This window comes from Lynx canadensis, chromosome C1 (assembly GCF_007474595.2).
Source record: "Lynx canadensis isolate LIC74 chromosome C1, mLynCan4.pri.v2, whole genome shotgun sequence".
NCBI classification, from domain to species: Eukaryota; Metazoa; Chordata; class Mammalia; order Carnivora; family Felidae; genus Lynx; species Lynx canadensis.
The window spans coordinates 41,864,448-41,889,289 of NC_044310.1; the positions used below are offsets into that span (position 1 = coordinate 41,864,448).

The 24,842-nt window shown below is 37.1% G+C and overlaps 1 protein-coding gene across 11 annotated transcripts in view; it reads right to left on the minus strand.

Moving 5' to 3' along the window:
* Window positions 1-7,337: 7,337 nt before the first annotated feature.
* The window catches only part of TUT4 (terminal uridylyl transferase 4), a 137,057-nt gene continuing 119,552 nt past the window's right edge, over window positions 7,338-24,842 (minus strand). For 4 of the 11 annotated variants that reach the window (XM_030324613.1, XM_030324612.1, XM_030324603.1 and 1 more), the window contains 6 exons: window positions 19,598-19,713; window positions 18,458-18,681; window positions 17,606-17,706; window positions 14,167-14,614; window positions 9,435-9,593; window positions 7,338-7,981 (listed from right to left, as the gene is read on the minus strand). In XM_030324613.1, the coding sequence (XP_030180473.1) occupies window positions 7,893-7,981; window positions 9,435-9,593; window positions 14,167-14,614; window positions 17,606-17,706; window positions 18,458-18,681; window positions 19,598-19,713 (1,137 nt within the window). In that variant the 3' untranslated portion in view covers window positions 7,338-7,892. Of the gene's footprint in view, window positions 8,071-9,434; window positions 9,594-14,166; window positions 14,615-17,605; window positions 17,707-18,457; window positions 18,682-19,597; window positions 19,714-24,842 lie in introns of all 11 variants that reach the window. The other 7 variants (XM_030324614.1, XM_030324611.1, XM_030324607.1 and 4 more) reach the window with 6 other exon arrangements.

Below are 24,842 nucleotides of genomic sequence, written 5' to 3' on the forward strand. Positions count from 1 at the left end.
GACTGTCATTATTTTCCAAGTTTAGTCGGTAGCAGTGGGCCTATAAGATTGAAAAGGAGAGTTAAGTATCTAATACCATTCACGGTTTTGACTTCATTTGCTGGCAAATAGTGCCATTTATTCACAAAGTTAGAAAGTACAGCAGGAAGAGGCCAAGCTTTAGAGGGGGCAGGTGGTGAAAGTTCTTTTGGTAGTAAAAATGATGCATTCAATTTTACTTAAAGTATAGAGACTGCTACGGTATATCTAGATAAAGCCCAGGTTGTTAGAAGTAGGAATTGGAGTTGAGCATAGTGATCTAACCCTGAATAGACAACATTTAGGTAATTGTGGAAGATGTAGAATTAAATGGGGGCTGCCCAGGAAGTGTGTGTTTATGTAAGAAAAGCCAACAACAGAAGCATAGGCAACACTAAACACTGGTGAGAGAAAGCAATGCAGTCAACCACCTGAAAATGGAAATGAACTTTCAGAAAGGTAGAAGAATTAGGAGACAGTATATCAAAGAAGCTAAGGGTTTGAGGACTTAGAAGCAAAATAAGAACTGCAAAGTGTCCGTGGGCATTGATAATCAAGAAGGTGTTGAGATCTTTGCTAGAAGAGTTCATTCTACTAGTACTTAACTTTTTTCCTTTAAAAAGGAAACAGTGGAAAAAAAGAGGGGTGGGGGGAAGTGATTGGACTTCCCACAGCTCTGGACCTACCAAGAATTCTGAAGACCAATTGCCTCATACGATCTAGTTTCTTGGGAAGCTAGATCTGGTCACAGGATTAACATTCTTTTGCTTGCTGTTGAACTGAAGGACTTTTGCAGCAATGTTAAAGCATTTTGGGAGATTTGAGATTTTACATTCTTCAACGATTCCTCACCTGGTAATACTTGAGCTGATAAAAGTCATCCATAAGAGCTAATGTTATTCATCATACAACTATATATAAGACTGCCTTTAAGAATTAAATATAAGCACCTCTATTGATATCTGTTATAGAGTCCTAGAAGTTAGTTCTTTACCAAAGTGATCCGGATGGAAAGAAATGTCTTCTGGCTTAATGACCTATGGACCAACCAAGTATATTGTTAAAATATTCATTTTAAAGTATAAGATTAAGAAATTGAAAAACCTGCAAAAAAAAACCCACAAAAACTCGACAATCTTAAATAACAGAAATAAGCCTCGCTTCCTCAAACAAACTATAAACTTAAAGCATACTTATTTAGGTGTATGGAGAGATCTGAACCAAATTGTAGTACAGCCAGCCTAAAACAGGAAGCAGATTGTTCCTATTCTTTTATTAGTGACAAAGAATTGCAGACGAGATGAAGTCTAAGGACAAACTTTGCTGAAGGGCCATTTCTGTCATCTGTGTGCTAGCCTACTGGATGAGGCCTTGGAACTGTAGCTTTGTAAACCTTTTTTGACTGTAGCCTATATTAAGAAACATTTTACATTTTACCCCTTTACACATGTATTCTATACTGAAACATTTCAGGAAAAAAAACATGCAAAATGCATTCTGATATTTCCTATACAGTATTTTGTGGGTCTTTAAAAATTTTTTTAATGTTGAGAGAGAGAGAGACAGAGCAGGAGCGGAGAAGGGGCAGAGCAAGAGAGGGACACAGAACCCAAAGCAGCTCCAGGCTCCGAGCTGTCAGCACAGAGCCCAAAACGGGGCTCGAACTCACAAGCCATGAAATCATGACCTGAGCCGAAGTTGGATGCTCAACTGACTGAGCCACCTAGGCACCCCTTAATACATTTTTAACACTGGGTGCAAACTACTAAATTGATTTCACTTCCCACAATTAATTTGGTTAAATCTTCCAATATAAGAACTGAAAGCCTCATTCCCTGAGCCCCTTTCTGTTATTTCCCGCATATAGACTGATCTGAGGTTAAATAAGCATTACTCAGAAAAGAAAGACCACAGATGCTGGTCACTCCCTGCAGAAAGTTAAAGTAACAAGTTCTCCAGACTCAAAAAAAGACCATTAACAGGATGCATGGGTGGCTCAGTCAAGCATCTGACATGATCTCACAGTTTGAGTTTGAGCCCTGCATCAGGCTCTGTGCTGACAGCTCAGAGCCTGGAGCCTGCTTCTAAATCTGTGTCTCCCTCTCTGCCCCTCCCCCACTCATGCTCATTAGCTCACTCTCAAAAATAAACAAACATTTAAAAAAAAGACCATTAACAAAGTGATGTTTTAAAAAAATGCAAAGTATACATGTTCAAAGATGAGACTAAATAAGCTTAGTAGAGCTTAAATGATTTAAAAAACTGGACAAATAAAAGCCTTATTATAAAGCAATATAAAATAAATATAAGACATACAAAAAATAGGCTGGAGAAAATAAAAATGGGAAATAATTTTTAAAAGACATATAAAGGTAGTAAAACACTTGAAATCCTACATATGCATAATTCACATTCCTGATGAAGAAAATTGAGCAAATTTAAATATCCAGATACAAGAAAATTTTCTTGAAATAATGAACAGTCTATTAAGAAATAGCCTGATGAAGGTAAGACACAAAGAATTACAAGGACATCTAAGCAGAGAAATCAAGTCCTGTATAATGAGGGGGAAAAAATCAAGCTGGTCTCAGATCTTAGAACAAACTTCACAAGGCAGTGAAGCAAAAGGCTCTAGGGGTAAAGTTGTGAAAGGAATTTTATACCCACCCAAAGTTGTCTTTAAAATGTAAAAAGGGGGTGGGGCGCCTGGATGGCTCAATCAGTTGAGCAATGGACTTGCTAGGGTCATGATCTCGCAGTTCCAGTTTGTGGGGTTGACCCTGTGTCTGGCTCTGTGATGGCAGCTCGGAGCCTGGAGCCTGCTTTGGACCTCTCTCTCTGCCCCTCCCCCATGTGCTAGCTCTCTCTCAAAATAAAACATAAAAAAAATTTTTTTTTTAACACAAAGGGAAAGGACGCCTGGGTGGCTCAGTTGGTTAAGCGTCTGACTTCAGCTCAGGTCATGATCTCATGTTTTTGAGTTCAAGTCCTGCTCTGTGCTGTCAGCACAGAGCCTGGAGCCTACTTTGGATTCTGTGTCTCCCTCTCTCTCTGCCCCTTCGGGACTCCTGCTCTGCCTCTCTCTCTCTCTCAAAAATAAATAGTAAAAAAAATTAAGAACAAAATGTAAAGGGAATATGCATTCTAATCACTTAGGACAAAAATGCCTGACAATAAAACTCACCCAACAAGAAATTAATCAAATTCAGGATTTAGGAATAAAAAGCAGCAGTGAAAGGAATGGTAGTAAACATTTTAAAAACTAAATAAAAATGGGAAATAGTTTTAGGACTTGATGTGAACAAAATGTGTGGATTTTGTTTTTCATAATAGGAGTCCTACACTTCATTAAAACATACATGAAAACCAGGAAAAAATAACTCCAGCCTCTTTAATGTTTTCTATAATTGCCCTTAATTTTAAGAGGAGTCTTTTAGTGGGGCGCCTGGGTGGCTCAATGGGTTGAACATCTAACTTTTGATTTTAGCTCAGGTCATGATCCCAGTGTTTGTGAGATCAAGCCCCGTGTCGGGCTCCACACAGCATGAAGCCTGCTTAATTAAGATTCTCTCTCTCCCTCTGCCCCTCTCCCCTGCTAAAATTAAAAAAAATTTTAAGGAAATCTTTTAGAACTACCATAGAAAAAAATTTTTAAGTTGAGCAGTTCATTTCACTTTTTGTTAAATCCAAGTAAAATTAATTTGCTATATTTACTGAACATAGCACATGAGCCCACTTTCTAAAAACTCTTTGTATGTATGTTTGTCTATGTTTAAGAGAGATAGTTGGGGGTTGTTGCCTGGCTGGTTCACACAGAAGAGCATATAGCTCTTGACTGGGGATATGAGTTTAAGCCCTACATTGAGTATAAAGATTACTTAAATAACTCTGCTTTGGGTCCTCTGTCCCCCCCTCCGCCCTCCCCTGCTTTTGACACTCTCTGTCTCAAAAAGAAACATTAAAAAATAGTATTAAAATAAACCTGAGGCGTGCCTGGGTGGCTCAGGCAGTTGAGCGTCCAGCTTCGGCTCAGGTCATGATCTCATCGTGAGTTCGAGCCCTGCGTCGAGCTCTGTACTGACAGCTCAGAGCCTGGAGCCTGCTTTGGATTCTGTGTCCCCCTCTCTCCGCCCCACCCCTGCTTGTGCTCTGTCTCTGTCTTTTAAAAATGAATAAACATAAAAAAAATTTTTTTTAATAAAAAAATAAAGTAAACCTGGGGTTTAAAAAGTATTTCTGATTGATGGATGATTTCTATACTTTGTTCCTTTATTTAATACTTTTTTTAAATGAATACATTTAAATTTTCCTTCACAAGGGAAAAAATTAGTTGTTCCGACTTTAAAGCTATTTTATAAGCTCACCAACACATTTGATGTATTTTTGGGGACCACAAAATGGTAACCACCTTCCTGGAGGCAGGTTGGCAATATATAGCAGGAATCCTAAAACTTTTACCTTTTTTACCTAATAATCCCATATACAAATATAAATATATATCTATATATATTCACCATGCTAGAATATATACAAAAATAGCTTTATCCCATCATCTTATATAATTTTTAATATATGAGGAAAAAACAGCAAAAATGTCCATCTGTAGGGCACTTAAATAAATTATATGGTACAAAATTAATATTCATACTTTGAATAATCTTTAATGGCAATGGAAGATACTAATCTCTCCATGTCATTAAACATTATACAAAACATTTCAAAACAATATGGTCTTAAGTGTGGTGTGTGTGTGTACTCTGAATAAAGATTGATAATTTTGGCACTTCCAACTGCTCTACAATGAATTTGAATTCACAATCAAAAACTTTTAAGTTTACAACTTCTAAGAGAAGTTTACAAACTTCTAAAACTGAGCTGCTGCTGGTATAAATTACAAACTTAGAGTATTATTACAGTTTTCCACTTGGAACAGTTTTGCCAGTTACTGAGCACTGGTAATTGCTGAAGGAGGGACAAGTGAGATACTGAAAATTACTATATAGAACACTGTCACAAAAGTAAAGCCTAAATTACCGGGCTTTATAAAACCCCCAAAATACGTTTTTCCAGGTGATATATACCTCTTTCCTTTAGAAAGTAAAGCTGAATTAGGGACAGTCTCTTATTGGAGATTTAGTAATCTCAATACCTAACAGGGTGCTCAAACTCACAACCCCAAGATCGAGAGCTGCATGCTCTTAAGACTGGGTGCCTCAGAGATTTTTTTTTTTTAACGAAAGTTTCAAATAAATTCAAAAGAACAGTAAAATGAACACTTTACATACCTCATCATCTGTTCTCCAAGACTTGAAAAAAGATTAAATACATGAACGCTATTTAAAAAAAACCTGAATGCTGAGTGTCTAGGTGGCTCAGTCAATTAAGCATCATCTGACTTCGGCTCAGGTCATAATCTCACAGTTCATGAGTTTGAGCCTCACATTGGACTCTGCTGTCATCGCAGAGCCTACTTCAGATCCTCTGTCTCCCCCTCTCTCTGCTCCTCCTCCACTTGCTCTCACTCTCTCTTCCTCAAAACTAAAAACATTAAAAAAAACAAAAACAAAAACAAAAAACCACCAATGTTCCAAGTCATATAGGCATACCTCGTTTTACTGCACTTCAACTACTGCCCCTCAAAGATACTGAGGTTTTTTGTTTTGTTTTGTTTTGACCAATTGAGGATTTATGGCAACCCTGCATGGAGCAAGTCTATTGGTGCCTTTTTTTCTGATAGCATTTGATGACTTTGTGTCTCTATCACATTTTGGTAATTCTCACAATATTTCAAAGTTTTGTATTATTGTATTTATCACGGTGATCTGTGCCATGGTTTTGGGTGTCACAAACCATGCCCATATAAGATAGCAAACTTAATAAATGCGTGTGTTCTGACTGCTCTACCAATCAGCCATTTCCTCATCTCTCTCTCTCCCCTTGGGCTTCCCTTTTCCCTGAGACATAATATTGAAATTAGGCTAATTTAGAACCCTACAGTGGCATCTACGTGTTCAAGTGAAAGAAAATCAATCTATGTGGCAAAACTACATTTTTGTCTTATTTTAAGAAATTGTTACAGCCAACTCAACCTTCAGCAACAACCACCTGATCAGTCAGCACTCAAGTCAAGACCCTCCACCAGCAAAAAGATTATGACTCACTGAATTTCAGCTGATGGTTAACATATTTTAGCAATAAAATTAAGGCATGTACATTTTCGACAATGCTACTGTACACTTAAATCAACTACAGGATAAGTGTAAACGTAACTTACATGCACTGGGAAATCAAAAAAGGCATTTGACTCACTTTAATGCGATACTCGCTTTATTGCAGTGATCTGGGACCTAATCTGCAACATCTCCGAGGTATGCCTATATTTTAACAAAAACATACACTGGGCCAGCTATCTCATTAACAGAACAAATGAGCAAACTCCACCATTTAGTAGGATTCTGAGAGATACTGAAGTTTTAATATGAAGAACTTACAGTAAATAGACCTGATCTTAACATTTAATAAATACCTTTTCAGGGCTGTAAATATGGCAGGAAAGCCCTCAACCTCCTGCAATAGATTTCAAGCATCTTCCAAGTTGGAAAATATGGCAAAAGCCCAGAGTCTCCTATTTAAGTAATGCATATCTGAGGAAGCAGAACAAAGATAATACACTGTCCTTAAAATACATTTGTATTTACTTATTCTGCAGATTTCCAAATAAATCTATAGGATCACTTAGTCCAAAATCCCTGTCAAATATGTAATTGGGAGGTTTAGACAAAATGACCTCAGCTCAATGGATAGTACCAAAAAGAGCTAAAATACTACTAACAACACAAGTTTAATTTCAACTATAATCAGTTACCACAACCATTATTGGTAAACACCATCCTGGCAAGTGTGCATTCCAGGTAGTAACAGAACTCAGAATGGATAGTCTGGCACATACTAGTACCTCAGTAAGTAAGAAATCTCTTCCCTCCACTCAAATTGCCAGTATCAGTTTCAGTGTTTAAAAACTCTTCTTCAAAAGATCTGTTTCCATTCTCTTTCCAACATAGAAGTGTGCTACCTTGGAATTCACTTTATTGTTTTGCACCTCTGTTTTCTCAATGATGAACAGACATGAAGACAGTATATGTTTCTATCAACTTCATATGGGTGTTGTGAAGATCCAGTAAAATTAAGGACATTAAAAAAGATTCTTGGTTCTCTAAGTCTGTAATTTAGAATGCTCCATTCACTGAGAGTAAAACAAATCTCTAAATTGTTACATATCTCCATGATCTAAACAACCATATGAATTAACCAAATTTGACTCTTGTCAAAAAGATTTATTAACTTAAAATAGAATTACTTCAAATACAGACAAAAGCAACTTTCTGTTCAATTTTGAATATTTTCAATATACAAGAATGTAAAAGAAAAAATTCTGAATCTTCACGTTGTAGTTTTATTTTATTATTTTTTTTTTTAGCTTTTAAAAAGTTTTTGGCACTACAAGGTTCTGTAAAGAATAGAAGTGACAAATTTAAAACACATGAAAGTTTTTCCTAATTCTTAAGAACAATATATATAAAGTCTGAAGCAACCAAAGTATGAATACAGCTAATAGAAAATAAAGAATGTAATTTTTTAAATTCTCTCTTTATACAATTCATCAAGATTAAACAAAACATAAAATTCCCTTAAAAATAGGGTAATAAAATAGATGAAATTTGTATCACTCAATTTGGTGATACTAGTAAAAACTATAGTTCATATTTATATACAAATAATACAGTCTTTAAAAACAGTCTTAGAATTTAAATAAGCTATCTAAACGTGTTAAAATTTTAAATCAGGACCTGATTTGTTTTGCTTTCCATTAAATGTCACTTTTTCTGCTGAATGTAACTGACATTGAGGTACGGATACCCTTGAGACAGCAGGATTGGCTGGTTGCTGTGCATCGGTAGACCAGCTGAAAGAAAATGGACTCGCATTACTCCGACACGTTTCCTCTTGGTGGGTGGGGACAACGCTCTCTACACCGACGGGTGGCACATCTGTCTGTTGGACACAACACAGACAGGAAACTGAAAGGCTTGTGCCTATATATCTGACAACGCTTAGAATTAATAACTTGTAGCTAGTTCTCTTTTTTTCTATTTATATAGTAAAGAGGAGATAAAGCACGTAAAAACATTTCGCAGGAGAAAGAAGAGGAGAGCAGGGAAACATGGGTATGTGAAAGAAAAAAGAGATGAAGGGGAGGTACCAAAGGCAACAAATTCATCAGGAAGAATTTCAGACTCCCCCCAACCATCCCACCAGCCCACCAAGCCCTTATATGATTAATAATAACTTTTTTCAACCTTAGTTCTTTACTCAGAAGATTAAGTCCACCACAGTCAATGTTCTGCCATTCTATAATATAGGGATGCCCCAGCAATACACGGATAGTTTACAAAAAGGCTTAAATGAATCAAGCCTGAAACTTGTACCAGGGTTTCCCCTTAAAGTTACCATTTAATTCAGTCAGCATTTCTTGAGTGCCTTTCTTTAATTTCTTGAACTCCTAGTTTAAGTGTCGTAAGTAACTGACTCTAGTTTTTTAATTCATAGGTTAACGAAGAGCTGAGGGCCAGACTCAGACATTCCCTATTAGAATTGAAATACCTTCGAGGCAAGTAGGCTAGATAAAATGCTACAAGTTCTCCTTAGTTTGTAATATTCATTACTTAGATCAAACCTATTATTGGTATGTCAGCACTAACAGAATAAATGAATTCTAATGTCATTCAAGTTCAACTAAACAAATTTTGACTATGTCACTATTCAACTCAAAAACTTCTATTAAATCCACACTACTTACTAAACATAGTCCAAAAAGTTTTTCATAATATGGCCTCAGCCTACCTTCTCTAGCCTCATCATGTACACATCTTTCCCATCCACTGCATCCTCTAGTCCTATTATTTTCTCTTCTTTTTTCCTCACTATGCCAGGCAAAACTCCTCGACTTTACATATATATTCCCTCAGCTAAGAACACTCTTCCCCTATAATCTCTAACAAATCTCTAGGAAAAACAAATCCTGTATCTCTTTCACAGTCTAATTCAAATGTCAAAATCTTGTGTGATTTGATCCTTGGTGTCCATATCTCCTATAAACTCTGCTAGGATAACATTTAACTGACTCCTTCTAAGTTCCTATCCTTGTCTATTTTACATGTCTGGCTCTTCTAAGTGTACAGGTTTTACTTAATTCTTGCCTGAACAAGCACCTAGCACAGTGTGACACACAGTATGCTCTCAATAAAATGTTTACTGAATGCATAAAATCTCACTCCTGGTTCCTTGCCTTCACAAAGCCACCTTTGTCCCAGAACAAAACCCACCCAGCCTCTTAATGAATTTGTAAACAACGGTACCTTGAGTATAGAACGGTTTGTTGGGCTGAAATCTGGCATTTCCCTGATGCATGAAGTTTTGATGCAAACCGTAAGGCCACGAAGCTGGGACAAGAGGGAAATGGGGACGTGGTGCATGTTCCCAAGGAATTGGAGGATTTAGTCCTGGAAAGCCTGGCTCTGCATTTCAACAAGACAGGAAAGACATACTTAAAATATCAGTTTGTTCATTTAAATATTCCTTCATTCCACAAAGATTTATTGAGTACCTACCACTGGACAAGAACAATGCTAAATGCAGAGGATACCAATTTTTTTAAGAATCAAACACTGTGCTCAAATTATTCATAAAAGAGACATATAAAAGGTAGAGATACAATAATAAGTAGTCATTGCTATAAGAGATTGGTGGAAGGTGCTCTAAAGAGGGAACTAGGGTGCCTGGGTGGCTCAGCTGGTTAAGTGACTGACTCTTGGTTTCAGCCTGGGTTTGGTTTGCGAGTTCAAGCCCTGCGTCGGGCTCTGTGCTGACAGTGTGGAGCCTGCTTGGGATTCTCTCTCTCCTCTCTCTCTGTCCCTCCCCTGCTTGCTTGGGCACTCTCTCTCTCTCAAAATAAATATAAAAAAAAAAATAATAATAATGAAAAATAAAGAGGGGGCTAACCTATTTGGTTCAAGGCTAGAGAAGGTTTTCCTAAGATGACTGACTAAACTAAATTTTAAAGCACAAGGAATTGTTAGGCAAAACAGGGCAAAGAGGGCATTTTAAACAGAAGGAATAACAAGTACAATAGCCAGGAAACAGGACAGTACAGCAAGTTTGGGAAGCTGCAAAAACAATCAGCAGTACCACTAAGGAGTAAAAGGAGGCAATGAAAGAAAAAAAGGCTGGATGGATAAGGTAGGATTTACATTTTAAAGAACCTTAGTACATCATTAAGGAGCTTCCACTTTTTCCTAAAGACAATGCCACTATCCTAGAAACAACTGTATCATGGTTCAAAAGGCAATTCTATTAGAAACTGAAGCACTGCGGTGTAATGGTTGAGAACTTGGGCTTTGGAGCCAACCAGGTCAAAGTTCAAATCCCAGTTCCAAAAATTACTGAAGTTCAATTATGCACCTCTGGCTGTTGTGAGAATTAAATTAGATAACAAAAACAATGTGGCTTGCACAAGGTGTGGTATGTAAGTAGAGACTCAAAAAATAGGAGTGCTATCCATTCTATGGCAAACAACCCCCACAATCTACTTCCCTTTAAGATAGAAGTACATCTTTCAAAGTGCATCTTTTCAAATTACTCCTAAGTAATTACTCCTAAATCTTTTGCATCATTTCTGGTGGCTTTTCTCATCCAGGGTCACAATGTGGCAGGAAATAATCTGAAAGACACTCCCCTCATTCACTAAACTTCCTAGCAGACTCAAATTAAGAGGTACTGGATAGGGAGGAGTACACAGCCAGAAAACTAAAACCCATACTAGCCACACTCTTAACAAACTCAGTCTTCTCAGGAGGTAAGCAGAAAAACAAAGCAGCTGCTTTGCTGAAAGTTCATAAAACCAAGTTACAATTAAGAACTGAAGCTACAGGGTATATTTTTTGCTTTAAATGAGACTGGGTATATATATTAAGGTCTTGACCAACTGAGAAATGTGTTTTGACATCAAAGGGTATTTCTTAGGATATATTACCAATCTCCCTCGGCCATTTTTCACAATATTTTCATAATATATTCTCACCCAATCCTTCCATTTTCAACAAATTAGTAATTTTAGCTGTAATATTAACTATGAGTTGTAAATCCATTCCACATATAATAATATAACCTTTACTGAGTAATTATATAATAAAAATAATATATTATATGAATAATGTATCTACCATACATCCGGGCACTATATTGGACACGATGGAGACAATGATAGAGAAGAAACAATTCACGGCTTTAGAAGTTCAGCCTAATGGGTTATGCAAACAAGTAAACTGGCAATTTCATAAGACAAGTATAAAGATATAGATATTAAGGAAACATGGAAAAGAAAAAGGATACCTAGCACAATTGGAGGACAAAATCAACAAGAGGGGTTCCTGTTAGAAAGTGAGCTAAATTTAAAAATGGAAGATGAATGAGTCACCCAAGCTTTGGAGCAAAGCAAAAGGAGGTGAGAGTAAGAAGGAGAGATAGGGAGAGGATTTTTCCAGGCAGAAGGAACAACTTTAGTAAACAATTAGGGGTAAGAGAGAATACAGTATGTTCCTAGGATGTTAATTAATTAGTTCATTATGACTGACAGAGATCAACTAGTGGTGGTACTGGGAAGAATAAAACTGTAAAAACTGAGCCACTGTATCAAAGGGCAAGACACTGGGTCTGTGTTCATTATATAACCCAGTGACTATCATGGTACATGTCATAGCATATATACAATAAACATTTGTTGAATGACAGAAACAGAGATCACATTAGAATGAAGATGTATGGGGTGCCTAGGTGCTAGGTGGCTCAGCCCGTTAAGCATGTGACTCTTGATTTCAGCTTAGGTTATGATCTTGCAGCTTGTAGGTTTCCAGCACCACACTGGGCTATGTGCTGACAGTTCAGAGCCTGCTTGGGAGTCTTTTTCTCCCTCTCTCTCCCCCTCTCTGTGCCCCTCCCCATTTGCACTCATTCTCTCTCAAAATAAATTAAAAAAAAAAAAAAAAAAAAAGAATGGTCATATATGCCACATATCCTTTGATCTTGGAAATCTGAATGAGTTCCCATACTTTGACATTTCTGCTCAGCAAAATACATTATATGTATTGTTCCAAAGAGAGCAGAGGTACTTCTTCCATCATGGTACTCTAAGCAATAGCATATTTTTGTATAAAAAGTACTAAAATACTTGTGAAAATTGATAAAGGGAAAGAATCAAGCTTTTAGTCTTTTCCTATATTTCAGGATAATCAAGTAGTTAATAAGAAAAAGTTCTTTATAGAAGAATCACAAGCAGTAAATAGAAAATCATCATTTTACAACCCCTAGTAAAATAGCAATTATCAGAAATAATTATCAGTAACAACTAAAACTATTATGTAAAAATTAATGGGATGCTTCATAATGGACAGAAGACACTGATATCACCTAACTCATTGATCAATCTTAGATCACTAAAAGAGGAACAGTGAGAGTAAGTTCTTTTTGAAGTGAGGGAACAAGAAACATACAGGACCAATCAAGAGATAAATTCTTGCCAACAAAAATAACCTGAATCTAATCCAGCTTCTGGACCTAACTTCCAATTTATAGGAAATATGGGGACAGAGGTACATGTTAAATAATGCCACAAAGATACAATTCAGCCAACATCAGAATATAAGAAGTTCTACAGTTTCTTTAATAAACAGTTTATATGGGGGAAAAAACAGTGAAGAGAAAGTATTACATATTAAAGGAAACTTAAGAAATAAAATAAGCATACACTTATAATGTAAGGGCTTTGTTTGAATCCTGATTCAAATAAATCAACAATAACCGTAATTTTAGAAAAAGAATAAAAATGAACAGGTATTAGGTGATACGGGGTATGGTAATGGTCTTGTGATTTTTTTTTTAAAGAGATACAAACAGGTTTATAAGGAAATTTGATCCAATGTCTGAGATTTGATTAAATACTAAAGCCAAAAGAATTTTTTAAATGAGGTAAAGGGGTCAAAGAATAGCAAATACTGGTAACTGTTAAAAGCTGGGTAACAGGGTGCTTGTCCTACTTTAAAACTCCCTCCTTCTGTGTACATTTCAAAAAAGTTTTTAAAATAAAAATATAATCAACTAAAACGTTGAATATTAAACAAGATTTATGGTACATGTATTTTTAATTATGCAAATATTTAAAAAATGGATGGTAACACACCTAAGTATTACTTGGCAATTATGTCTAGGAATTGAGATTATGGATTATCTTTTATTTTTCAAATGTCCTATAATGAAAATGTATTACTTACATATCAGAAAAAACTAGTAGTTTTTAATGCTACAAAGTGCTAGTAATAGCTTTTTAAAGAATTGCTCCTTACTTATTAGTAAGAATTGTTTCTTACTAGGGCAAAGAACAAAGTTTTGAAGAAAGAAATTGATCTAAAACTTGGATCTACTATGATTAATTACAAGAGCATGATAGTAAGTTACTTAACCCTACAGTTTCCTAAATTATAAAATGAGTGCTAGTAATGCACCAAGCAGGATTGCAGTGAAACTTTAAAATAATCATAAAGTTGACTCTTAAAAACTGAGAACAAACTGAGGGTTGATGGGGGGGTGGAAGGGAGGGTAGGTGATGGGTATTGAAGAGGGCATCTTTTGGGATGAGCACTGGGTGTTGTATGGAAACCAAGTTGACAATAAATTTCATATATTAAAAAAATATATATATATAATAAAATAAAATAAAATAATCATAAAGTGACATTTATGTATATTACCTCATTTAATATTCACAACATCCCTGTGAGTTAGATGCTATTAATATCCTTATTTTACAGATGAAATCAATGCATAAAGAGATTAAGCAACTGCCTAATCCCACATAATAAATGGCAGAGCCAGGATTCAAATCTAGGCAGTCTGAATCCATAGCCCATATACTGTATCTAATCCTATACTTGTCCCTCTGTAAATATTTCCTCACTTTTATTTCCCCCAGTTCAACCAATAAAACCAACCACCCAACCTTTCTACAGACATATACAAAAGAAGAAAAGGAAGGGTTACCCGAATTTCCCACTGTACCATTGTTCACCAGGGAATTTGGAGCCACAGTACGAGGCCAGTGTCCATCATGAGAGGAGTTAGGGATCGCCACAGGTCTGGCAGCAGGCTGTGCAAAGATGATGCTGGGATCGTTCAGGCCAATATTGCTGGGGGCACTGCCTGGTGCAGAGTGGATCACTGGGCCGTGAATAGGCCAGGACGGGGCAGGGATCTGGAGAGGGTGCATTGGCAACAGTCCCATATTGTGCATGGGAGAATACTGAGCTGGTGGTGACTGGGGAAAGTTATACATAGGCATCTGGACCTGATGTGGGGGCTGGGCTCCCTGCTGAGGTGGGCCAAGCTTGGGTTGGGATCCTGGCTGGGATGGAGACTGGGTAATGGCAGCTGACTGGGATGAGTTCTGTGGAAATGGTTGGGGCTGAGGAGAATAAGATGGTGAATCAGACTGCAAAGAGAAAAAGATAACATTTTAAAATTAATTTTAAAACATCTTACTATTATAAAAGCAGAGATAATCAAAATACAAAATTATGGAGTTATTTCATTAGAACATTATAAACAGAAATCTATAATGTGTATAATAAACAATAATAGAGCCTCATTTTACATGAAAATAGAATTTTCTTCAAGATCCTCAAACTCTCTCTGACATATGTACTACCCTATAAACCCTTTCACTATCCAAAGAAAAAAAGACCCCAGACGTCATTCCCATCATGCAGAACCCACATTTCCAACTGTAACTGGAAACATATCTAAATATCTCACAGACACTTTGATTCAGTCCCTCAACAAGTGTTGATTACATCTGGGCATTGTTTTAGGTGTTAAAAATACAACACTAACATATATGCCCTCATGGAACTTAAAGTTTATGGGGAAAAGGAAGAAGAGCACATGAAGATTACACAAGCAATCAAAATAAATTAAAATGATTACTATGATAAAGAATGTATAATGTATAGTGTATAAGGAAATCCCAAAGCAGGAACACCTAAAAGTACTTTGGGAAGAGAGAAAGATGAATGAAAGTGGAAATCAAGGAGAGCTTCCCAAAGGAAGCTGAGACTCAAGGGTAATAGAACTCAGTCTGATAAAAGAGAATAGGGATAAGGGGAAGGAAAGAGTGTTTTGAGCAGAGAAAACAACATGACTGAAGGTCTTTAGGCTCATGAACACCTGGCTTTTTTAAGTAATGGGATTGTGAAATAAGTTTAATATTACTGGAGTACAAAGGCAGGGGAACAGCAGATTTGAGGTTAAGAACCAATGAGGGGCAAGATAATGAAGGGTACTACAGCCCTTGTAGTTAAGACTTTATCCTGAGGGCACTGGAAAATGACCAAAGGGTTTTAAGTGGGTCAGGAACACCATCAATATGTGTTTTAGAAAAAATTATTCTGGCTTAACAGGAATGAAACAGAAAATATTAGGGGGGAAAAACACTAATGAGACTGATTAAAAGGCTGCTACAATAAATAGTCCTGAGATGATGGTAAGCTAGGCTACAAAATAGGGACAGGGAAGCAAATGGCTGTGAGCTCTTTTTTATAGGTAGAAACAACAGGATTTGGTGACTGATTTGGATGTGTGAATTGAGGGAGAGGAGTAGTTCTGGAAACCAGAGAATAGGATCATTCAATGAGATGGAGAACACAGGAGCAAGAAGAGGCCAGTCTAGGGATTTGGAGAAAAATGTTACATTCCAGACATTTTGAAGTTAAAGTGCTTTGTGAGGCATCAGAACAGCAGTGTCCATTAGGCTCTTATCCAAATATCAGGCAACAAAAAAGTGAGTGTTGGAAGCAAAGGGTAGAGTAGAAGCAGCACAGGAAAGTGGTTAGAGCATAGGTTTTGAAGACAGAGCCTGAGGGTTCAAGTTCAATTTACAAGTGTGTTTTGACCTCAGGCAAAAAACTTAAATCTGGTTTTTTTACCTGTAATGTATAAATAATGAACTGAATCTACCTCATAGGTTTTTGCGTAGTTTAATTAAAATACATGTGGAAATATAAACACCAAATTAAGGATAGTAGATACATTTTAGTAGCTAGGAAGGGATGGTAGGAAGGTTTTAAGATCCAATACGAATGCATAGGGATTGTTGACTATGGGTAATTTTTTAATAAATCAAAGATAACAAAATGTTAAGACTTATTAAAGTCTGGTGGTACTACATGAATGTTTATTATTTTCTGTACTTTTCTAATATTTTACAGGAAGAAATAGAAAAAAGCATATATACAGTACATAGCACTCAACAATGTTAGCTAACATTACCGCTGTTATGTAACATTTATGAAAATGTCAGACCCATAGTAGGTACGCAAATACTATAGGTGAGGATAGTGGGCTGCTTAATGTTCCCAATCTCTCCCTATATTGATCTTCATATACTCTTGGAATTTTTTTCTAGTGGGCGCCTGGGTGGCTCAGTTAAGCCTCCGACTCCCGGTTTTGGGTCAGGTCATGATCTCACCTTTTGTGAGTCTGAGCCTTGCATGAGGCTCTGCACTGTCTGCAGAGCCTGCTTGAGAATCAATCAATCTCTCTCTCTCTGCCCCTCTCCTGCTCATTCTATGTCTCTCTCAAAATAAATAAACCTTAAAAAAATTCTTAAAGATTTTTTTCTAAAACACAGATATCATATTTAGCATGTTTAATAGTTAACAGCTTTGAAGCTATACAAACCTAGGTTTGAATCTTTTAGTTTCTCTTATTCTCAGCTTCCCAATTTGTAAATTTGGTCATACTAACACCTTCCACTTCACATGGCCGCCCAAAGGATTAAGTGTGACAAACCAAAACATAATGTCACATTTAGAGTAAGCAAACATTCGATTGGTATTGAATTAATTAATTTAAGAAGTGCAAGATGAATACAGATTTACATAAAGGTAAAAAGCAACTCAGCAAATATGAAACTTGTGAATCTGAACTCTAATTCAATATTCTGCTTTCACAGGATATATTTCACTAGGTATTCAAATTAGCTATGAGAAGACACATAAAAGCTTCAAGCAAGTGCAATACCATGCATGTACTGCCTTAACAGTATTAAACCCCAACACATCTCAATTTTTGTGTCTATTTTTATAAATGTTGCTGATATTTTTCCACTAGGCAAAGCCTAGAACCTCAAAGTCATTACCTTATTTTAATCTACCAACAAACATATTAGTAGTTGTTATCTTACTTTACAAATAAGAAGGCAGAGTCACTGAAGTTAAGTAGCTTGCCCATAGATACAAACCCAGATATACATCACTCCAAAAGTAATGCTCATTCCACCTCAGGTGACTAGCAAGAATACCACTACAAAGCACCAAGTAATCTGGATGATTGTATTTGAAGTCTGAAAGATCAACCCTCTCACCCATCAAAGATAGTACTATCTTCCTGCCAAGACTAATCCATTTGCAGGTTCAGTACTTACACATTCTGAGGACTGTCTAGTCCTTACGGACTGATCACCCTGTTGCTGGGCTGAACCAGCCACTTGTTGGGCATTTACGAGGTTGCGGACCAACTGGGCTGCTAAGAGAAGACATCAGAAAGAAAATCAACAGATAATGAAAACAGCAGAGAAATGACAATCAATAAACTCCCTTTCTCTGTTAAAGAGTCTCAAATCTTAGATTTGTACTTTTAAACTATGATTATGCATGTGAAGGACTTGTAACAACATTTTTGTTAAAGTCATTTTTCAATCTTGTAAATCACTAAAAAAATATGCTGTGGAGGACGCCTGGGTGGCTCAGCTGATTAAGCTTCCGACTCTTGATTTCAGTTTAGGTCATGATGAGGTTCATGAGTTCGAGTCCCGCATCAGGCTCCGTGCTGACAGCACAGAGCCTACTTGGGATTCTTTATCTCCCTCTCTGTCCCTCTCCCAAGTGTACACATGTGCATGCACACACTCTTCTGTCTCAAAAATAAATAAACTTAAAAAAAAAAACTGGGAATAGAAAGGACAAAAAGACAAATACTGCTTTTCTAAAGGAGACAATATATTTCAGAAAATACCTTCTGCAGGGCGCCTGGGTGGCTCAGTCAGTTAAGCAACCAACTCTTGCTTTCAGCTCAGATCATGATCTCACGTTGTGAGAGCAAGCCCTGAGTCTGTCTCCACCCTGGGCATGGAGCCTGCTTAAGATATTCTCTCTTCCTCTCCCTGCTCGTGCACACATATACTATCTCTCTTTCAAAACAATAAATACATTAAAAATGTTATCAACACAAATGACCTTATTTCTACCAGAAACTATTTTTGGCTTGTTCTATTTACCAGCCACACTGCTATTCCTCTGACGGGCCAGCTTGACCTCTGGGCACTCCCTTCGTACATGTCCAGCATCTCCACATATGAAGCATCTGAGGTCTCTGGGGTCTCTAAACTCTCGAGTGTCATGGAGGTCTCGGGGATCAAGAAGGTCTCGGGAGTCTTTCTCCTCTTCATTCCCATCCTTCTCTTCTTCACTGTCTTTCTTCTTTAGTCTAAACAGTAAACTGCTGATACCAATAATGTGGGGCTAGGGACTTGTAAACTGAGTGAATTACAGAACAAACTAAACTATACAAGAGTCTCATAATAAAGGGATTAACATGCTCATGGTTTCATGCATCTTTTTTAAGGCAAAAGAACTCATATTTAAAGCACATCTACTCATATGGCAGCAACTGGGTATTCTAGTAGTTTTATAATACATTATCAAATTAGAAAAAATTTTTAGTATTGAATTTTAATCTTATAACAATCAAACAGAGGCTGGTATTTATTAACTCCATTTTACAGAGTAAGAAGTAGATGCTTAGAGAAAGCATCTTCTCATTTAACAATCAGTAAATAGCACTGATGCAACCTAGGAGTTCATTCTGTCTGACAAGTTCTAAGATCTTTATATTAGGCAGGACTTGATTCCTACAGAAGGGATTTTCTTGGCCTATTAAATACAGGAAAGTATATTTCATAAATATATCCTCAGGGGGTAGAGAGAATAAATATTCCTCAAAATATGTATTATATAGGTATACCTCACAGTAGATACCTCAAAGATTTAGTTAATTATATATTATAATTATTGGTTTGCATTACTGTGAGGTGAGAACCCCATGTCTCTTTTTTTTCTTGACTCCTAGCACAGTTTCCAATAAAGAAGGTATCAATAAATCCTTCTTCAATTTAAAAAAAAAGAAACACAAAGCCACAATGAATTAATGAATAAATGAACAAACGAGTATTTTAAGATACCATTGTACCACAAATAAATCTCACTCTATTAACAAAATTCCACTCCAATATACATTTACCCAACGTCCAATTTAAGCCCTGAACTTTCTCACTTAAACATATATGAACACAGTTATAGCTACAATTGGCCTCACATTTATTTTCCCTGTAATGTCAATATATAATCATTTTGCCAACCTTCTCCTTTTAGGGCAGTCTTTCATGTAGTGGCCTATTTTTCCACACACACGACAGCATCGATCATTGGGAGCCAGTTCTCCATCTGTTAATACTCTGGAATCAAAGAAGTACTCCTAGGGAGAAAATAAAAGTTTGCTAGAAAAAAACTATGAATTTTGGAATCCAAATGGAAATAAGACCAAGATGTAAAAGTGGTTTTAAAAAAAGGGAATAGCCACTTGGGTGGCTCAGTCAGTAAAGCATCCGACTCTTGATCTTGGGTCAGGTCATGATCTCATGGTCGTGAGATCAAGCCCTGTATCAGGCTCTATACTGACAGTGCTTGGGATTCTCTCTAGTTCTCTGCCTCTCCCCTACACACACACACTCTCTCTCTCTCTCTCTCAAAATAAATAAACTTTAAAAAAGGAAATAAATATCAACAAATATTTCACGATAACTAAAATCATGATACGAAAATAAGATTAAAAATTATCATCAATATCACAGCTGCAAACAGTACTAATCACTTTATATCCACATTATTTCCTCATTCATTTGTGGCATCTTTCCATAATATTTCTTTTTTTTTTTTTAATTTTTTTTTCAACGTTTATTTATTTTTCGGACAGAGAGAGACAGAGCATGAACGGGGGAGGGGCAGAGAGAGAGGGAGACACAGAATCGGAAACAGGCTCCAGGCTCTGAGCCATCGGCCCAGAGCCTGACGCGGGGCTCGAACCCACGGACCACGAGATCGTGACCTGGCTGAAGTCGGACACTTAACCAACTGCGCCACCCAGGCGCCCCTTTCCATAATATTTCAATAAAGTAGACAGTATTTTCCAAATTTATTTTTGAGAGAGCACAAGTGGAGGAAGGGCAGAGAGAGGGACAGAGGATCTGAAGTGGGATCTGCACTGACAGGCTGACAGCAGTGAGCCTGACGTGGTGCTTGAACTCATGAACTGCGGGATGATGACCTGAACCAAAGTCAGGAGTTCAACTGACTAAGCCACCCAGGTGTCCCTAAAATAGATACTATTTTAATCCTCATTTTATAGATGAGGAAATGGAGGCTCAGAGAGTTCAAGTCATTTGCCCAAAGTAAAAAAAGCTGGTAAGTAAGCAGGATTTAAAGCTAAGTCTGTCTGACTACAAATCTCATATTTTCTGCCTTACCAGGCTACTTCTAGAAAAAAAAAACTATGCTCTTTACAAAAAGCTCTATGTAAATAAAGCAATCCTCTGTTTTATTTAAAATATGATTGGATTTTCTTATAACATCTCAAGAACATGTAACATTTATTATGCAAGCAGGGTATACCTAAAGAGAAGGTAGAGAACTAATACGAAGCAAGTCATTTTCCCAAATCATTTTTCCTTCATCCTAGCACCTGGCTTATTCTAAGCTTTAGCTCAGTTTTGTTTTGCAATATCACAAAGACTAATATGTCCTAACAGTACCCACATCTCTGGAAGGCAAGAGAATATGTCCATACAGCAATCTTCAAACCTATCTAAAGTCAGATATAAAAGAGACACACTTACTAGGATGGCTATCATAAAAAGAAAATGGATGTGGATGAAATGGAACCCACATATATTGCTAGTGGGAATATAAAATAACACAGCTACTTTAAAAAAGTTTGGCAGCAGGGCGCCTGGGTAATGCTCAGTCAGTTGAGCGTCCGACTTTGGCTCAGGTCATGACCTCATGGTTCACGAGTTCGAGCCCCGCGTCGGGCTCTGTGCTGACAGCTCACAGCCCGCAGCCTTCTTCAGATTCTGTGTCTCCCTCTCTCTCTGACCCTCCCCTGCTCATACTCTGTCTCTCTCTTTCAAAAATAAATAAAACATTAGAAAAAAAAAGTTTTGCAGCACCTCAGGAAGTTAAAAATAAATTTATCAAAATGACCCAGCAATTCTGTTAGATATATAACCAAAAGAAAACACATCCGCATGAAAATTTGTGCACAAATATTCACAGCATTACTCATAATATCCAAGAAGTAGAAATAACTCAAATGTCCAACACAGGTGATGAATAAATAAAATCTGATATATCCATATAATGGAATACCATTCAACCATAAAAAGGAATGAAGTACTGATACATGAACAAACCCTGAGAACATTAGCCCAAATGAAAGAAGCCAGTCACAAAAGGCTCCACATATGATTCCAATCATACAAAATGTCCACACAGTCAAATCTATAGAGAAAAAAAAAACAGATTGATGGTTTTGAGGGGTAGGAGTAAAAACAGGAGTGGGGATAGGGGTTTCCTTGAGAGAAAAACAAAATGTTCTAAATTGGATTGGGTGAAGGCTGCACAATCCTGTGAATAAACTATAAACCAGTGAATTAACTGTTCACTGTATATCAGTGAATTATTGAGTATATGAATTATATCAATAAAGCTGCATTTTAAAAAACAGATAAAAGAATTCTTCACAGTTATTATTGATGAAACCAATGTCCCTAATTAAAATCTTCATCATCATATTTTCTTCCAAGACAAAATGAAAGCCTATGTCAGTTCGCCCAGTTGCTTAATGCAGAAACCTAGGAATCATCCTGAACTTGGTCTCCTTCACCCATCACCTTTAATTAATCACCAGTTGTAACCACTTTATTCTTGAATCTCTAATCCACGTTGCTCCATTCCCCCATCCCAGTTAAGGTGGCTTACACCTGAGGGTCAGCAAACTTTTCCTGTACCAGCGAGTAAATATTTTAGGTGTTGTGACAAAATTGAAGGTATTATGTACCTTCTCTCTTAACAAGAGAGAAAGCAAATTTCCACTAAATTTTTATTGAAGAATTTCAAAATATACTACTACTAATAACGGAGTTTTTTTGTTTTTTTTGTAATAGAAGTTTACTAATTGAAGAAAGTAATTCTTTCTGGGGGAGACATTTTGCCTGAGGTTCAAAATTAGTGTTCCCTATCATTAAAATCAATAGTAAATGCTCATCTCTTAATGCTAATCTGTAATTATGTTTTATGTATTTCATCTTTGAAAATGTTTTTCACAGATGAAGAGACTAAAGATTCAAGGTAAAGGGACTAACAAATGGAACTAGAATGCAAATGAAGGACTAGTCTCTGATAAAGAAAATGTATCTGTGGGGCACCTGGATGGCTCAGTCAGTTGAATGTCCGACTTCAGCTCAGGTCATGATCTCATGGTTGGGTGAGTTCAAGCCCCATATAGGGCTTGCTGCTATCATAACAGAGCCCCTCTGTTCCCCTCTCTCTCTGCCCCTCCCCTGTTTGTGCTCTCTCTCTCTCAAAAATAAATGAACATTTAAAAAAAAATGTATCTGCAGATGCAGGCAGATTTACAGATTTACAGAAACTTGAAGGAATATTGGTCTGATACTATCTTTGTCTCTGAGGGAACACTTCTAAGCATAAGAAGGGCAGAGGTGAAAGGGTGGACAAAACACAACAGGTATTGAATTTTGAGTAAAATAAGACCTGAATTAGTTTTTATCAAATAGGAAATATAGATAACTAAAGAAATGTAATAAGAGGAACACCTGGGTGGCTCAGTTAAGTGCCTAACTCTTGGTTTCGGATCAGTTCATGATCTCATGTAATGGGATCGAGCCCCGCATCAGGCTCTGCACTACCACTGCAGAGCCTGCTTGGGATTATCCATGCCTCTCTCTCTGCCCCTCCCTCTGTCTCAAAATAAATAAATATACTTTAAAAAAAATGTAGGGGCGCCTGGGTGGTTCAGTTGGTTAAATGTCCAACTTTGGCTCAGGTCGTGATCTTGCAGTCTGTGAGTTCAAGCTGTGCATCAGGCTCTGTGCTAACAGCTCAGAGCCTAGAGCCTGCCTTGGATTCTGTGTTTCCCTCTCTCTCTGTCCCTTCCCTGCTCATGCTCTGTCACTCTCTCTCTGTCAAAAATAAATAAACATTAAAAAAAATTTTTTTTAATGTAGTAAGAATGTCACATGGTACCGAAAGTCTAATTTAGGCCAGTAAACATTAATTTATAGTTGTACTATATAAATAAAACCACCTAGCTTTATGACTTTTTTCCATAGTGCTTAGCTGCCCAAGCACAGACAGATGGTAGATGAGTGAATTCATGTAAGGCTGAACACATAAGGGTGCAAAAGAAAGGAAGGCCTGGGTAGCTCAGTCAGTTGAGCATTCAACTCTTGCTTTTAGCTCAGGTCATGATTCCAGGTTTGGGACTGAGCCCCATGTCAGGCTCTTCCCTGAGCATGGAGCCTGCGTGAGATTCTCTCTCTCCTTCTACCCCTCTTCCCTTGCCTGTGCTCTCTCTCTCTTAACAAAATAAAACAAAAAAATAAACAAAAACAAAGAAAAACAACAGTGCAAAAGAGGACAATGGTGCAAAGGAATTGAAAATGTAGGCCACATTGGGGCACCTAGGTGGCTCAGTCAACTGAGTGTCCAACTCTTGATTTTGGCTCAGGTCATGATCCCAGGGTTGTGGGATTGAGCCCTGTGTCAGGCTCTTCCCTGAGCATGGAGCCTGCTTGAGATTCTCTCTCTCCCCCCTGCTTGCACATGCTTTCTCTTGCTCTCTCAAATAAAAAAACAAATTTTTTTAATTAATGAATGTATATGGCACAGCACTGTCAACAATAGCCAAACTATGGAGAAAGCCCAAATGTCCATCAACTGATGAATAGGTAAAGATGTGGGGTGTGTGTGTGTGTGTATACACACACACATACATACATACAATGGAATATTACTCAGCCATCAAAATGAATGAAATACTTGCCATATGTAATGTGGATGGAGCTAGAATGCATTATGCAAAGTGAAATAAGTCAGAGAAAGACAAATACCATATGATTTCACCCATACATGGAATTTAAGAAACAGAACAGATGAACATATAAAAATGGGGGGAAGAGGAGAAAGGGAAACAAACCATAAGAGACTCTTAATAATAAAGAACAAACTGAGGGTTGATGGAGGAAGGTGGGTGAGAAATGGGCTAGATGGGTGATGGATATTCAGGAGGGCACTTGTTGTGATAAGCATATGTAAGTGATGAATCACTAAATTCTACTCCTGAAACCAACATTTGCACTATATGTTAACTAAAATTTAAGTTAAAAAAAAAAAAAAGGAAAAATAAAGAAAGTAAATGCAAGAGAACAGACCAGGAAATCTAACTTGAATAGGAAGAAAAATGAAGACAGAAGATAGCTGACAGAATGGGAGAAAATGGGTCAGTATAGTAGAGGACCTGATGGTGTA